Source organism: Aethina tumida, chromosome 1 (assembly GCF_024364675.1).
Source record: "Aethina tumida isolate Nest 87 chromosome 1, icAetTumi1.1, whole genome shotgun sequence".
In the NCBI taxonomy this organism is placed as follows: domain Eukaryota; kingdom Metazoa; phylum Arthropoda; class Insecta; order Coleoptera; family Nitidulidae; genus Aethina; species Aethina tumida.
This window is the reverse complement of record NC_065435.1, coordinates 45,854,133-45,870,240: the sequence shown is the minus strand read 5'-3', so window position 1 is coordinate 45,870,240 and position 16,108 is coordinate 45,854,133. Positions and strand designations below refer to the sequence as shown.

Sequence of the window (16,108 nt, the reverse complement as noted above, 5' to 3'; positions counted from 1 at the left end):
ATTTTTCCATTAAGATATCTGATTTTTAATTATCAATTCTTATCTGTCGCTTTATTGTAGTTAATTTTTTAAACCATATTATAATTATACTTTACATATTACAATAAAAATCATCTTATTCTAATATACGATATAGACGTACAATTTTATTGTCCTTCTTTATTACATATTTTTAGAATAAATTTTTATGTATTTATTGTCTCTGTGTGAAAATTCATTTCAAAATTAAAATTGCTACATTCATATCCAGTTCAATTTGGTAACATTATATTTTTACAACGTAATATAAGGCAACAATTAGTCCATTTTCCTTCAATTGGTATACTAATTTTCTATAATCAGTTTTTCAGCATGAAATTAGTGTAAATATTAAATAGAAATAATAAAAGGAACGTAAATAACATTTTTCAATTACATTTAAAATAATTAAAAAAATACATTTCACTGAACAATTCTTTAAAGTCGAACTATAACAAAAAATGTTTGCTCTGTTGTATAACTAAACATTATTTTATTAATCAAAAACATATAATTAATATCTGCAGTTGGTCACGCAGGTATCAATAACGATGTCAACATTTATATTGTCAAATATGTCGTCGACGCTGCGTTTCCCATTTTTCAGATTTTAGAATGAATAATTAATTTGGTAGTGTCTATAAAGTGTATTTGCTAAACTGTACTTTGATGCAGCCGTTTAATCGATATTAATTACCACGGTTTGGCAGTGCATTTTAGCTGTTTTGACTAAAGAAGTGTGTTGTTATGTTATACAACAATATTTGTGGACAAATTAAGACAAAATACAACAGTAAGTTTGTACTCATACATTACAAACACTGATTAATAAATCAAATTATATTAACATACATTTAAATATATAAACCATAATTTTATGTGTTGTTGTGTTATTTGTTTTATGTGTCACTTTTCGTGTTTATCCTTTTTTGCAACATAAGACAGCATTTCCATTTGCCTGTTGCATCGGGTGCAACAGTTCTTTAATCTTCCTCTCTTCTTGTTCTCCATTATTACTTTGTATATGGAACGACTTTTGACAAATCATACATTCATACGATGTTCATTTCATCTACGTTTTATGTTAACAACGTAGAGAACTAAAAAGAAATCAAAATCATTTTAGGTTTTGTGAAATTTTCATATCCCAATGCGTTGTGAATTGTCACAATCAACAAATTTGAATTTCCCGCCCCTCGTTCTAAACATTGATTATAATAAATACCATGTATACAAATGTTATTGTCTACATTCAAACAACGCATCATTCATGTGACACACATTTTGGTGTTGGCAACATTTTTTGTACTCACAAAAATATGAATACGTCTCTTTAACTTTTATGACTCACAAAATTTTAAATATAAGAAAGACAATCGCAAGACACATAATTAAGATGGTCTGTACAATTAACAGATAAAATAATAGTTTTAAAATTTTCGAGTTGGATTTGGCTTCTGTGTCCAAGTATGTTGGTAGCCCGTATTTGGAAATAACAAATAAGTTTGTTGGGTTATGGACAAAATGATACAATCTAGGTAATATACTGAGAAATTGTGTGTTTTTCCACAATGGATAATAATCAGGATAAAAATGAGGAGATAATAAAAGTAATAATTGATAATGATATGAGGGTGAAACAAGAAAAAGGTGAAAATGCTGATACCGATAAAGAAGACGAAGGCGGCGTACCACCTAAAACCGCCAAAGATCTTTTTTCAGATTTTCGTCCAGAATCTGATAGCGATTGTCAGTATGAAGAGTCATCAGATTCTGATTCAGAACCACTGATGAAAAGGGTTAAAGTTAAGAAGGAAAAGGCAGACCAACCTTCCAAAGACAGAAGTGGTCACAAACCTTATAAAAAGGTGTGTTGTAATGGTTACCATGGTAGTTGTGATAGTTTTGTTATTTTAGAAATATAAAAAAGAATGGGAACAAATCCCAGCACTAAAACCATGGCTCTCAGAGAGTACGTTGGGGGAATCAAATTTTTACTGTAAATTTTGTAAAAAGGATTACAGATGTGGGAAAACCGAAATATTTAAACACATGGCTTCACAAAAACATTCAAAACATCTGACAAAACCAGTTTTAAGAGTTCAGGTAATGTCAAATTGTTTATAATTTTTCATTAAAATTTGCAAGAATTACATAAAATAGATATTCAGTTTGATATAATTGGAAAATGTATTGTTTTAGAAAAAATTTTCGTTCCGGGGGTTATTATGTCCTACTTTCACACCTTTTGAGATAACTCGGTGAGTCTGTTATTGTTATGCTAAATTAATAACTCTAATATAAAACTTTTAGGCCATTTGAAATAAATTGGAAGCTTTTAAGACCATATGCGAAATTTTTGAAAGTGTGTGGAGTGAAGGGCATACTGAGTAAGTTGATATTCAGTTTTTTAAATAAATTTTAATTTGTTGTTTACAGTAAATGATATCATGGGGGAAGGTCCTTCTCTAACAATTGCTGAAAGAAAGCAACTGACTGAACATTGGGCTGAAATATGTAAAGACAGTGGACAGTTTTTAATGGTTCAAATTGGAGGGGCTCCACTTAGAAATGTCATTGATATGGTAGGTAGTGTAAATTAACACAGTACATATTTATTGTAATAATAAATTTTTCTAGGCAATTCATGCTGAGAGACACAATGTTGGAGCTGTTGTTTTATTACCAGATTTATATAACAGGCCAAAAACTCATTTGGATTTGATCCGATATATCAAAATAGTTGCAGAGAATTGTAAAGGAATGCCAATTTTATATCATCATCATCCCAAATATACATTAGTTGACAGTAGGGTTTTATTAATAAGATTGCAAAACATTTTAACTATACAAATCTAAAATTTTTAGTAAATGTTATGTCGTTACTTCTTGACATCACAGGAGAAGTAGACTCATTTGTTGGTGTAATATATAGCACAGATGATTTATCAGAATCATTGTCAGCCATGACCTTAAATCCCGAAAAGTTTTCTGTTTTCATGGGAACTGATGATGTATGTTTTCGTTCACAAATAGAAGTTGACAGTCCATAATAAAATTAATTTCAGTGCATTTTGGGAGCAGTTTCCAGTGGATTTACTTGTATCATGGGAAATTGTATAAATATTTTACCTAAACTGGCAGAGTCTCTGTGTCACTGTGCTAAAAACGGAGAAATTAAAAGTGCCCAAGCTTCCCAAAGCTTAATGAAGAGAACTTTAGACTATATATATTCTAATGGTAGGATTTTTAATGTAAATTCATATTTTTTGAGTGTGGTGATCACGTAAATATTTTTTAGGCGATTCTGTGTCAACATTAAAGGCTGCAATGAGTATCATCTCTAATTTACCAATGGTTACTACGCGAGAACCGTTACAAACTGTGTGGGAGGGAACAATTATAAAAATGAGACACAAGTTGCATGAAATTGGTATAGTGTAAAATTGTTTCAATATATTTGATTCACAAATATAAAAGGCCTTTGTTTGCACTTTTATACTGATTCTTATTATTAGATGCTTGCAATCAATAATTTATAGTTATGTACAACATAAAAAACGATAATTTTAATTTTGTAACGTAGTTCTGCATGTAACTTTTGTTTATTTTCAATATTTATTACGAAAATGACAATGTTAATAAAATTATATCCCCGTTTATACATTGGTTTTATTTTAAAGTTTTATGTTGATGTACTGCATTTATTATATATTTTATTTACACAATTATTTTACTTATATAGGTATGTATCATAAAAAACAAATAAAAACTATTAGAATACGACCAGTTAATTGTAAGTGTGTGAATCAACAAGTTCTTCAGTTAAAAACGGTAAAACAAATTAATTTATGCAACGTGTGATCAAATTTACCTGTATTACAATTTCTCTGTAATCTATATTTTTCAATTTATAACTGTAAATTAATATATGTGAATATGTAGAATAATCATGTTTAAAATCTGTGTACGTTTAAAATTTAGAAGAAGAAGAAGAACCATTTTCTTATTAGCTTTTGGATTTGTTTATATTAAGCTGTAAATTAATTTACTTTTTATTTCCATTAATACGTACGAATAAAATGGTATTTTTATAAAAATTTGCAAATATTTTTATCTAAAATTATTCAGCACTTTTGGACTTTGGACCCTGGGCCGAGATAAACAAGTTTAATATAAATAACAAAGTACAAAGTAGAAACCACCTATTTGGAACAGGCTTAGTTTAATTTGTAGTTCCATTAAAAAAACACATAGCAATGACTTCTTTAATTAAAGGTATGTAAAAAATCTTATTTTTATGCTTAAATATTATTAATTATTAAATTCCTTCAGGTGTTATGATTGTTGGTGCCAAGCGTACCCCATTTGGTACCTATGGTGGTAAATTGAAGGACCTCAGTCCTGCACAACTTCAAACAATTGCAGCCAAGGCAGCCTTGGTTCAGGCTAATGTTAAACCAGAAAATGTGGACAGCGTAGTCATTGGAAACGTCCTTTCTGTAAGAAAATTAATTTCAGTATGATTATTATAGGGTTTAACTGTATTTTAAAATTAACAGAATTCTGCAGCTGATGGCATTTTTGTGGCCAGGCATGTTGGTTTGAATTGCGGTGTACCAATTGAAAAGCCAGCTTTAATTATTAATAGGCTCTGTGGATCAGGATTTCAATCAATTGTTAATGGAGCTCAGGTGAGAATATTTTTTTATTAACTTCAATAATATGTAACATAATTAAACATAATTATTTTGTCACAAAATTACAATTTAAATATTAATTAAAAGCCCTAATTTTTTATTTGTTATGATATAAAATTTTCTGATAAGCATTTAAACTGTGTTTAAAGAATTTTAAAGAAACTTCTTCAATATTTTGCATAACCTTAATTTACTGTATATAAATCAAATTTCTTATTATACAGTGCAAGTTTAATTTCTCATTCACAATGTACTGTAAGACATGCAAAATGATGTTTTGTGAAACTAGGATAATCTTAAATAATCTGTGAGTATCACTGTTTATTAACTAAATGATAAGGTTCATTTTCCAATTGTAAATAAATAATATGGTTCAAAGTCCAAGACTTGTAAATAAAGTCAACAACATCTAAAAATAATTACTCCAAAACAATTCTCCAAGTGGACTAATACATTGATAAATACATATTGTAATCATTTTTACTGATAAGTTTCTTAAATTAAATAATTAAAATAATACATGTATAATATATTTGATTTATTAATTTATGGAAATATTTGAATAGGGTTATTTTATGTAAGCTAGTTAAATATTTAAAAAAAGTTTGTTTTAATCGGTTTATTAAATATTTATTATGTCGCAGGATATTGTGACCGGTGTCGCAAAAGTTTCCTTAACCGGTGGAGTGGACAATATGTCTGCAGCACCGTACGTCGCTAGAAACATGCGATTTGGAGTTCCATTGGGTACAAGCCCAGTGCTTGAAGACTCTTTGTGGCTCGGTCTCACCGATTCATACTGCAAACTGCCCATGGCCCTCACTGCTGAAAAATTAGGCGAACAATACCAGATCAAAAAAGAAGACGTTGACGCCTTCGCCCTTAGATCCCAACAAAAATGGAAGGAAGGTAAAACATAAAAGTGGAGATTTTTAAACAGAACAATAACATAATGAACATTTCAGCACAAGCCACTGGAAAATTCGCGGATGAAATCACACCAGTAGAAATTAAAATCAAGAGGAAACCTGCCTCATTCGAAGTTGATGAACATCCAAAACCTGAAACTACCCTAGAAGGATTGAAGAAGTTGCCCACTATTTTCAAACAAAACGGCTTGGTCACTGCCGGCTCTGCATCCGTAAGCGAAAGTAAACAGCTCATTTAACAAAATATAATGCAAATCTATTTTTTAGGGTATCTGTGATGGCGCCGGGGCCGTAGTGTTAGCAAGTGAAGAAGCCTGTTCCGAACAAAGTCTCAAACCCATTGCCAGAGTAGTAGCCTATTCCGTGGTTGGAGTTGAACCTTCCATCATGGGTATTGGACCAGCGCCTGCCATCAAGAACATTCTTAAAGTTACCGGAAAATCTCTCAACGATGTTGATCTAATTGAAGTAAGTATTTCTTTAATTGGTGACAATTTAAATACAATTTGAATCGATTTTCAGATCAATGAAGCTTTCGGTGCCCAAACCTTGGCTTGTGCAAAGGACTTGAACTTGGATATTAACAAATTGAATGTTAATGGAGGAGCTATTGCTCTAGGACATCCATTGGCAGCATCTGGTGCAAGAATTATTGGAACTCTTGCTTATGAATTGAGGTAAATATATATTTTATAAGTGTATGTCTATACTTTATACTTCTTTTTACAGGAGAAGGAAAGGAAAATATGGAATTGGCTCTGCTTGTATTGGTGGAGGACAAGGCATTGCCATCATGATTGAGGCAATGTAATTTTTTATCCACATCCAGGATTATTGAACTTTTTAATTATTGTGTATTTCAAGCATTTATCAGCTATTTTATTAATTTTTATACAAAGTATTTATATAAAATTTTTAATAAAAGAATTTGTTTTTTATTCTGTATTGACATTAATTTTATTATGGGTAAAAGTAAAAAACGACAATATCTTAGTTAATGTTTTCCTTTTAAAAATTCAAATACAGAAGAAAAATCTTTTGCACAATATCCATTCAACATCATGATTCTATACAATTGATGAGCTACTGCAGTTAAAGGCACTGAAGCTCCACATGCTTGTGCTGCATTTTCAGCTATTCCTAAGTCTTTGGCCATTAATGGAACTCCAAAGCCTCCTTTGTAATTGTTAGAAGCAGGCACGTTGGGAAGAATTCCGGGCACCGGATTATAACACTCAGACGACCACGATTTGCCGGTTGAAGTGTTTACTATTTCGCTCAGTTTCCTTGGGCTCAGTCCAAGTTTAGCTGCCAAATTCATGGCTTCACATGTGCCTATCATGGTGACACCCAGTATTAAGTTATTGCACATTTTGGCCACCTGTCCCGATCCTGGCTTTCCGCAATGGTATATTTTGCTGCCCATTTGTAGCAGAGTTGGTTCGATGGCTTTTACATTATCTTCTTCTCCTCCTACCATAAATGTTAGCGTTCCTGCCTCTGCCCCAGTTACACCTCCTAATTCACACAATTATAGCTTTTATTAGCAGCAGAAAAGTAATAAACGTATTTAATGAAAACTACCTGACACCGGTGCGTCCAAAAATTTAACTTCTTTTTTCGTAGCTTCATTATACACGTCCACAGCGCATTGAGGTTCAATGGTGGAACAGTCCACGAAGATGGTTCCTTTCGGTAAAAAGTTTAATATTCCCTGTTCGCCCAAGGCGACATCCTTCACTATTTTTCCATTTGGTAACATTGTAACCACCAAATCGGATCCCTCGACTGCTTTCTCAAGATTATCGCATACTTCAGCTCCTTTAATACTGCTTGCGGCTGCTGGTACTTTGTCGAATACTTTTAGTTTGTTTTCATTCTTGATTAAGTTCCTTGCCATTTTCGCTCCCATCTGTCCCAGACCAATAAAAGATATTTGGCTTGCATCACGTTCTAAAAATAAATGTCCCAAGTCAATAACTATGCCCTATATTTCATAATGGTAAGGTCCTAGTGTCAATGATATTTATAAAGAAGTTTTTTTTTAATACTATATACTGCACACTGACAAACCTACGTAATTTAATTCATATTTATCAAATATATTTATAAATAAAAGTGCATACAAACAGATACAATATGAACGTAATTGGACAAATATTTAAATACACTAAGAAAGTTTTTCAAGAATTTGTCTTTGCGGCATTATTAAAAATTTGTTTTAAATTAAACAGGAGCATACTTTTCAGTCATTGATATGTACATTAAGTTCATAATGTCCATATTAAATATATTTTTTATTAAAAATTGGTACAATGTGTATTTTTGACGACTTATAAGAAAATACAATTGCTATTTTTTTATGCAATGACCTTGCACATAATTATAAAAGCAATCAACCAAACAAAAATTAGTGATAAAAGCAAATTTTATTTAAATATCTTTGGAATTAAATGTAATAAATGGAAAATCGTAAATTAACTTATGTAATATATATTAATATAAACAAATTTTATGTGTGTATATATATACATATATTTTTTATTACGGTTATTGGTTAGTTTTTTAGGACATTACACATAATTTTGTAATCCAGTTTTATTTTAAAACATTACTAAAGCCCTATTAAACAACTTGCCACTATCTAAAACAATACGCTGTAAAAAGATTAACGTATATTCTTGGTTGTTTACTTTTGTTAAAATGTGACCACAAGGTTAAGATGTTTGATTAAATTATAAAAGCGACTACAATTATCAAATTTAAATTTCACAACTAGCAACGAAATCATTTATATATGTGTTAATTATAAAATTGTCAAATAATGTTATTGGTGCCCTTTTCAATAATAATTATAATAATAATAATAAATTAAAGTTTACAATTAATACAAAAAGTAACATAAACTGAAGTACAAGTAAAAACTAAATTTATACTTTGATAATGTTAAATAATAATATATAACAGAGAACATTATTATTATTTTTTAAGTATAATATTTTTACAACTTACTAGAAATCACAGTTCTTGTTTTATAAATTATACTAAAAGTCCTATGGCACAACATTATTACTGATGGAGCACTTCAAACTGACTGTTTTCTACTTTTTATTATTGACCATGGGATTATTATTGAGATACTGTGACTGATTATGATATGAAAATTAATTGGTCTTAAATGTGAAGTCTTTACGCATTGATTTATTTGTAAACTGTGATACGGAATGACCAACCAAATTATAATTAAGCAGTGTCAGTTGAATATATCACAATAAATTAAATGAATCCATAGAAATTATAATTACTTACATATATCGGCTTAAATCAGTAATTCGTGAATTGAATTTTTTTAAATCAATTTATTTAAAAGTCAGGTATAATATTTGTTCTTCTTTCGTAATAAATTTTAAACATAATACTAGTTTTATTTTATTGTTATTAATTTTTAGTATTATTTAAGATATAATTTGTGTTTCCTTATTCTCTAGTCATTTTTGAGTTCATCTTTTTTTATATACTTATATATAGTTTTCTCTTATGCATTGTTTGATCATGGATTAATAAGTAACCCTTAATTTTTAGTCATTATATTATAGTATTTAATAAAATTTACATAATAATTGATTTTTATTAACGATTAAAATAGTTTTCTAGAATTTCATAACGTTGAAGTTATATTTTTCATCTACTTTAATAAAGGTGATGCAAACCTTGAAGAATTGTGTTTATTAATTACACAAGATAAGATATAAGACACGACGAATTTAGATATCAAATGTTAAAATGTTACAATCTAAATATTTATTGTTCACTAATTAATATCTAAAACTACCAAGTAAGTTAAGACGTTAAATGCATTTTATTAAAATTAGAATATATTGTTAAAATAATTAACTATATTATTAATAGTTAGTGGAAGAGACGGAGTAAATAATATTACAAATATGTTTTTTCTTGAGAAGGGCAATGAAATAAGACTGAATTATGGAAAATTTGATAATATATAGTAATATATAAAATGAAATAAGGTTTTTCGACTTCAGAATTATAGACGATATAATGCAATAAAAATATAATATAGTTAAGAACTTAAGAAAGTATATCTTTTAATAAATAGATATCAAATAATTTTGTAGTTTATAATATTTTTTTATATTAACTTGCATGGCGAATGCATAAAACTTTCGACGAAATACCACTTATTGCTTCTTCAAATAGTTTTGTAAAAATCTTCAAGTAATGTTTATGTAAACTAAGTACTGATTAAAGGGCGAAAACTGAACCGGTAGAGTATGTTAATGAGGCAAAAATTAAATTTATTGGAATTGAAAAAATAATAAACTAAAACTTATTTAAATTTTAAATTTTGAGAGTCACCGGATTAATGTGGAAGTTTTAAATACTTATTTTAATAATAAGTTGTATCAAAATTTCAAATTTATTTTAAACTTTTTTATTCCCACAGTATCTTACGCCACCGTTCAAATTTCGTCTCTTAAATAGTATACACCTCATATTTATCAATTACCTTTCAGAAATTTTAATAATATATTTTTAATATATAATGTATTGCACCCTTTAATCCTAATATTCTCTGACTGGATCTAAACTGAAACATGTCTTTTTAAATTAATTAATTAGGTTTTAGTTGATTCACATTTAATTTTATATGTGTGAGTAAAACAATGACAAACTTATATTTCCACATTTCATGGAAAAACATGTTCAAATGTTTATAATTACTTATTAAGACTATACTTGTTATCTCTATAATGTGTATAATACAAATAAATTATTTATTCAACTGTTAAATTTTAAAGTTTTCTTAAAAACAAATTGCCTTAAAAGATTACATTAGATTTATCCCCCTCCGATGTTTGAGATAACATAGAGTACGTCACCAGTATAGTACCTACATATTACAAGGATGGGTGCTTTCGTGTCAATTACAGGTGAACTGCAATAGTGAACAGGTGCTCTAGTAGGTGCTAAGTTGTTTTAAATTAATTCAGATCACCTTCTCATCCTCCACTTAAAGTAAGTAGTTGCTTTTTTACAATACCTACACTAACACGATATTTCCCAATTAATCAGCATCCTATTTAATAGTCAATTTTTCATTAATTTTTATATGCATGCTTAAATTTGATTTTAGTAAAACATTGCTCGCATTTAAATTACTTTTATGTTGCATCACTTTTTAATACAGACAGTTTTTAAAATCTTATTAGGAAAATTATTATTGTTGTATCAATTCACAATTATTTTGATGCGATAAATTAGTTGTTTGTAAATGTGTTCAACCATTTTTCAATTGAGCATTTAATTTTGAATAATATAAGTATAACTTATTTCATGAAAGAGAATGGTTTTAGGTGTTACAATTAAGGTGTATACACCTGATAACAATTTTATCTCTGTTTACATGCGATAAGGCTCGAGGCATTGCTGTTTGGGGGAAAATGTTTGTTCTGTCAGTTTACTTTTTTCTAACATATATGAAACTGTAACGTATATCGAAGAAACTATTTAGGTGTCCTAATTGGAATCGAAAGAAAAACGAGGATGATTGTGTAGTTCCTAAATTTAAAACTCAACAACTTGTAAGTTTGCAATCACATATTTAAATTAACTGCTTAGGTACTACAATCTAATAATTTATTCATTATTAAATTTTTCAGTCTAAATTTTAAATTGAGTCTAATTAGATCATAAAAATTTTACATAAAAATATCACAAATATTATGTACTTTGATGACCTCAATTAAAAATTAGTTTGTTACACCATTTTTAATTATACATAAAATATACAATTTTGTAATAAATTTAATAATCTTCAATCCTTTTTAAGAGAGCATTTTTGTTATAAAATTATTCTATTTATTTCTGTTATATCCCTAAATAAACTTTTTAATGATAATTAATAACATTTCTTACCAATTTACATGTAAGTTTAATAAGTAAAGCGTACGAATTAATATTATTTGGACATATTAAATATCAGAATTAAATTATCTCCTGACAACGAGTATATGTCTATCAATATGAAATTAATTAAGTACGATAGCAATCGAAAATATTATATTACAATCATCTCATTATATGTTGCATTACTGTCTTTTATAATTATATTAATGACAACAAAAAGCTATTATAAAATCCGAAATATATTTTATGTCGCCTAAAACAAATGGCATTTGACGGTCTTGCACTGTTTGCTCATTATTAAAATATTTAGTTAGTTTATAGCTATGACTGTTTAATAAATAAGTGAACAATAAAGACTGAGCAAATATTCTTATCAGTAAACAATAAATTTTTATGATATTTTCCAGTAAATCATGACAAGATATGAAGGTGATCTAATTAAGTTAAGATTGTACATGAGGTAACTCGTGTACAGTTTTTAAACTTTCTGGGTATTTCAAAATGCATTTTTTGCATTGTCTAAGCAAATCCTATTATCTGAAAGATGTTTACATGATAATGGAGAGAAGAAATTACGCATCGTGCATATTTTAAACGGTAATCGTTCACGTCTGTGATCCAAATTACACTAAATTATCGTAAAACTGTTGTCTAGTGACGAGTTTAAAAAGGTTAAATTGTGTCTTTGGGTTATTTAAATTGAAGCAAGTCCACACAACACTGGATGCTAATTGATCGACAAACAAAACTAGTTGCAGGTGAAAATAGGTGGTAATTATGCTGGTACGGAACCATTCGACATTTTGGAATAGTAGTAGACGAACAATTTTCAATAGTCGAGAATAATTGTCTTTAATGGGCAGTTATGATCGTGCATAAATATCGAGGAACAAAAGGCTGTAAGGTTTATGGTGTGTTTGGCCTATATCAATTAACATTATCACGGTGCTTGGCTGCGTTCTAACGATATTTTAGGTTTGCAGGAGGAACGACGACGAATTCAAACAAATTGGATACGCAAAATTCGAGAATGAAGAGAGCTATCCGTCGACAGTATATATTCGATTACACTGTCATGGAGTTGCTCTCTTTATGAGCGAATTTTAAAAACATCAGGTTTATACAAACGTTTCTTCTACCAGGTAAATTATATTTATTTTTATGAGTTATTGCTGCGGATTTGATATGATTGTGTAAATGATAATTTAAAAGTGTTATAAACAAATTTTATTTTGTATTATTTCGTCATTTCTTTGTTTCCAACTAAAAAACAAATGCAATAATTTGAATTTATTTTAGATTAGATTTAGATAAATATATTTGTTCATATGCAACTGTTAAATACGTAAACGACTAATTCTTATTATCTTCAGGTGTATTTTGATTAATATTTTTATCTAAGAGTTTAATGAAGCTAGCCTTGTACAGTATTATAACAAATAAAGAGTCACATGAGTGTGCTACAATGATAAATCTGATTTATGATATGTAATGTATTTAATACCATATAGATCTTAGTATTATAATCAGGGTACATGGTTACATATACAAACATATACAAAACATACTTTATAATAACTAGAATATAATGTTCGAACATGAAGAGAGCCCTTTATGTACAGTTTGTTATAAATATTACTGTCATGGAGTAGCTCTCTTCATAATCGAATAGATTTTCAACAGATATTTAAAAATTATTACGCATTTATTATATTTTGTAGTTAGTAAGTTTAAACTAAGTTCATTGAACATAAATCTATGGACATGTCGATGAAAATGTAACTGGGTCATGTGTCCAATTTTAACCAGAATCAAAAAACCAAAAGTCCTCAAGAACATTTATTTCTTCTGGTTGGTCAAATTTTTATTGTGAATTATTTCAAATAAATTTCATTAATTTTTTTCCCAACATACAGAAGCTAAAGTTATATATCTTAAATGCGCAATATTCACATTTAATTACTATTATAAGGTATAAATTTTGGGCGAGATGAAAGCCAGTTGAGCCATCTGTCTAAGTTTAAAAAAAGTTCAATAAAATATAATTAAAAAAGAGGTGACACACAGTAGGTTGATAAAATGGCCAGGAAGTGAGTAGAAATAAATATTTTCTTCGTCAATTTGTTGTCTTTTTAATATTCTAGCATTAAGTTAATGTATAATTCTTTGGTATGCGAAGAGTCTAAATTAAGGGGCGATATAACAATAGGGGCAGAAACTGTCATTCATCCTCATGTCACAATAATAGCAGAAGCTGGACCGATTATTATAGGCGACCACTGTTTAATCGAGGAAAAAACCCAGATAATTCATAGGTAAGTACTTAATCATATCTTATTATTTCGAGCATTTTTTATGATCATCTGCAAACTCGATGTAAACATTAGTGAGCAATCATAAAATATTTCAACACTTATTTAGGTTGCCATTTGATCAGCCACGTAGGGATACAACTCCGGTAATGATCATCGGTTCCTACAACACATTTGAAGTTGATTGTATGATAGAATCGTCAAAAATTGGCAATGATAACCTGTTCGAATCAAAATGTTATGTTGGACCTAAAGTAACCGTTACTGACGGCTGTACAGTTGGGGCTGGATGCATGCTCACTGGTGAACAGATTCTTCCAGAAAACATTGTTATTACTGGATCAGATTGTATTAGGAGAGACGGATTTGAAGCTCCCCCCGTAAGTTACTATAACTTAATCGTACGTGATTTATTAATAGCACTGTTTTAATTTTTAGAAACAATTTAACCAGCTTGATGCCTTGAAGAAGAAGTTGCCCAATTTCCACAAAATTTTTAAACAGTCTAAGAAATTGGAAGTTTTTAATATTCAATAGCGCCGTTTTAATTTTTAGAAACAATTTAACCAGCCAGATGCCTTGAAGAAAAAGTTGCCCCATTTCCACAAAATTTTTAAACAATTTAAGAAATTGGATGCTTTTAATGTTTAAAATAAATTCGTTTTTACTTTATAGTACGAGTTTTTTTTGCATCAAAAACAATTTGCTCCAGCTTCCAAATGAACAAGAATATATTAATATTCTACAAAAAATATTAAATAAATTATCAGTCTTGCTTTACTTACTTAAGATAAGAAAGTGGTGACTAGCAATTATTTATTTTTTTTATATTTATGCCATAAAATGATAAATCTTAATTGTGTAATTATTTGACAACTTGTTTCGACATCGTTTTACTTGAAACAATGTAATAAAATAAAATTTCCATAATTATATATCGTCGCGGTAATTATTTTTAAAACAAAATACTTCTACTTACTTTATATAAGAATTATAAAACTAAATACAAAATTTTTGTTATTTTTATTTAATCTAATTGATAATCTGTGTATATTAAATTATATAATAATTCTTGTATTAACCCAAAATTACTTGTTATATGTTAGTCTGTCACGTGTGTAGTCAGAGTTGCCTGACCAAAGGGTAATTTATAGAGGAAGAAGAAAATTTGACGTTTAACATAACCTCTTCAAAAGTAACTTGTCAAACTTATCCCACATAACCCACTTATTAAATACCCATCAAAAATGTCAAAAAAGTATTTTGATACTAAATAAAGTGGTGTAAAAAATTAAATTGTGTATGTTTCAGCTTAAAAATTATGCAAGGGGCCTTGGTTTGTGAAGAATCTAAGTTACGCGGTGATATTACTATTGGTGCAGGCACAATAATACATCCTTGCGTTACTATAATAGCTGAAGCAGGTCCTATAATCATTGGTGATGGCTGTTTAATTGAGGAACAAGTTAAAATTATCCATAGGTATGTGTAGTTGTTAATTCGCACCAGTCTTTTCATGTGTATATGATTTTAGATTACCGTTCAGCCAACAAGAAAAAGAAAAAGAAAACACTTCTGTAATGATCATAGGTTCACATAATGTATTTGAAGTGGATTGTACAGTCGAAGCATTAAAGATTGGTAATAACAACGTATTTGAATCTAAATGTTTTGTGGGGAACAAAGTAACTGTTACTGATGGTTGTACGATAGGAGCAGGTTGTAAAATTACAGAGGAACAAATTCTTAAAGAAAATACGGTCATTTATGGAGCTAAATGTAATATGAGGGAAGCTATAGATAAACCAGCTGTAAGTATTTCATTATTTAGTTGTAAACTTATCACGGTTATTATAGATGTATCATTATTAATATGTGTTTCAGAATCAAAACTTACAAATGGATACACTTATAAAAATGCTGCCAAATTATCATCACATTAGAAAACCAAACAAGAAGAATTAATATTGTACATTGCATGCAAATTATATTTTTATCTGTAAATTTACTTTTTATATTGTGACTATTTTAATTTTTAACTATTTTTTATAATATGTATATTATATGATTTTAAAGCTTTAAAATAAGTGGATCAGATTGTACTAATAATAGATCAACAAGATTGTCAGATCTGATCAATTTTATTTTATTAATTTATGTTTGTTATCTTTACTTATTTAAGTATGAATTTTATTTATACAATTTTATAATAAATATTTTT

The 16,108-nt window shown here is 28.7% G+C and overlaps 5 protein-coding genes across 5 annotated transcripts; 4 read left to right on the top strand and 1 right to left on the bottom strand.

Annotated features, from left to right (window-relative positions):
* The first annotated feature begins 922 nt into the window (after positions 1 to 922).
* On the top strand, positions 923 to 3,680 carry LOC109599497 (N-acetylneuraminate lyase B). Its single transcript, XM_020015498.2, has 9 exons — positions 923 to 1,886; positions 1,936 to 2,124; positions 2,221 to 2,279; positions 2,332 to 2,408; positions 2,458 to 2,603; positions 2,659 to 2,827; positions 2,887 to 3,032; positions 3,087 to 3,258; positions 3,320 to 3,680. The coding sequence occupies exons 1-9, from the start codon at positions 1,590 to 1,592 to the stop codon at positions 3,460 to 3,462; spliced, it is 1,398 nt and encodes a 465-aa protein (XP_019871057.2). The 5' UTR covers positions 923 to 1,589; the 3' UTR covers positions 3,463 to 3,680.
* A 457-nt stretch (positions 3,681 to 4,137) lies between these two features.
* Positions 4,138 to 6,585, top strand: LOC109599494 (3-ketoacyl-CoA thiolase, mitochondrial). Its single transcript, XM_020015496.2, has 8 exons — positions 4,138 to 4,296; positions 4,354 to 4,520; positions 4,581 to 4,712; positions 5,363 to 5,627; positions 5,684 to 5,859; positions 5,915 to 6,115; positions 6,170 to 6,324; positions 6,377 to 6,585. Exons 1-8 carry the CDS (start codon positions 4,278 to 4,280, stop codon positions 6,456 to 6,458), a joined length of 1,197 nt encoding a protein of 398 aa, XP_019871055.1. The 5' UTR covers positions 4,138 to 4,277; the 3' UTR covers positions 6,459 to 6,585.
* A 50-nt stretch (positions 6,586 to 6,635) lies between these two features.
* Positions 6,636 to 8,809, bottom strand: LOC109599498 (NAD-dependent L-serine dehydrogenase). The gene is made up of 3 exons (XM_020015499.2): positions 8,660 to 8,809; positions 7,232 to 7,600; positions 6,636 to 7,165 (listed from the first exon to the last, which is right to left on the bottom strand). The coding sequence occupies exons 1-3, from the start codon at positions 8,712 to 8,714 to the stop codon at positions 6,642 to 6,644; spliced, it is 948 nt and encodes a 315-aa protein (XP_019871058.2). The 5' UTR covers positions 8,715 to 8,809; the 3' UTR covers positions 6,636 to 6,641.
* A 4,462-nt stretch (positions 8,810 to 13,271) lies between these two features.
* LOC109599502 (dynactin subunit 6) lies at positions 13,272 to 14,559 on the top strand. Its single transcript, XM_049970337.1, has 4 exons — positions 13,272 to 13,665; positions 13,720 to 13,890; positions 13,997 to 14,267; positions 14,326 to 14,559. The coding sequence occupies exons 1-4, from the start codon at positions 13,655 to 13,657 to the stop codon at positions 14,422 to 14,424; spliced, it is 552 nt and encodes a 183-aa protein (XP_049826294.1). The 5' UTR covers positions 13,272 to 13,654; the 3' UTR covers positions 14,425 to 14,559.
* A 432-nt stretch (positions 14,560 to 14,991) lies between these two features.
* LOC109599505 (dynactin subunit 6) lies at positions 14,992 to 16,108 on the top strand. The gene is made up of 4 exons (XM_020015504.2): positions 14,992 to 15,145; positions 15,199 to 15,369; positions 15,422 to 15,698; positions 15,772 to 16,108. The coding sequence occupies exons 1-4, from the start codon at positions 15,135 to 15,137 to the stop codon at positions 15,850 to 15,852; spliced, it is 540 nt and encodes a 179-aa protein (XP_019871063.2). The 5' UTR covers positions 14,992 to 15,134; the 3' UTR covers positions 15,853 to 16,108.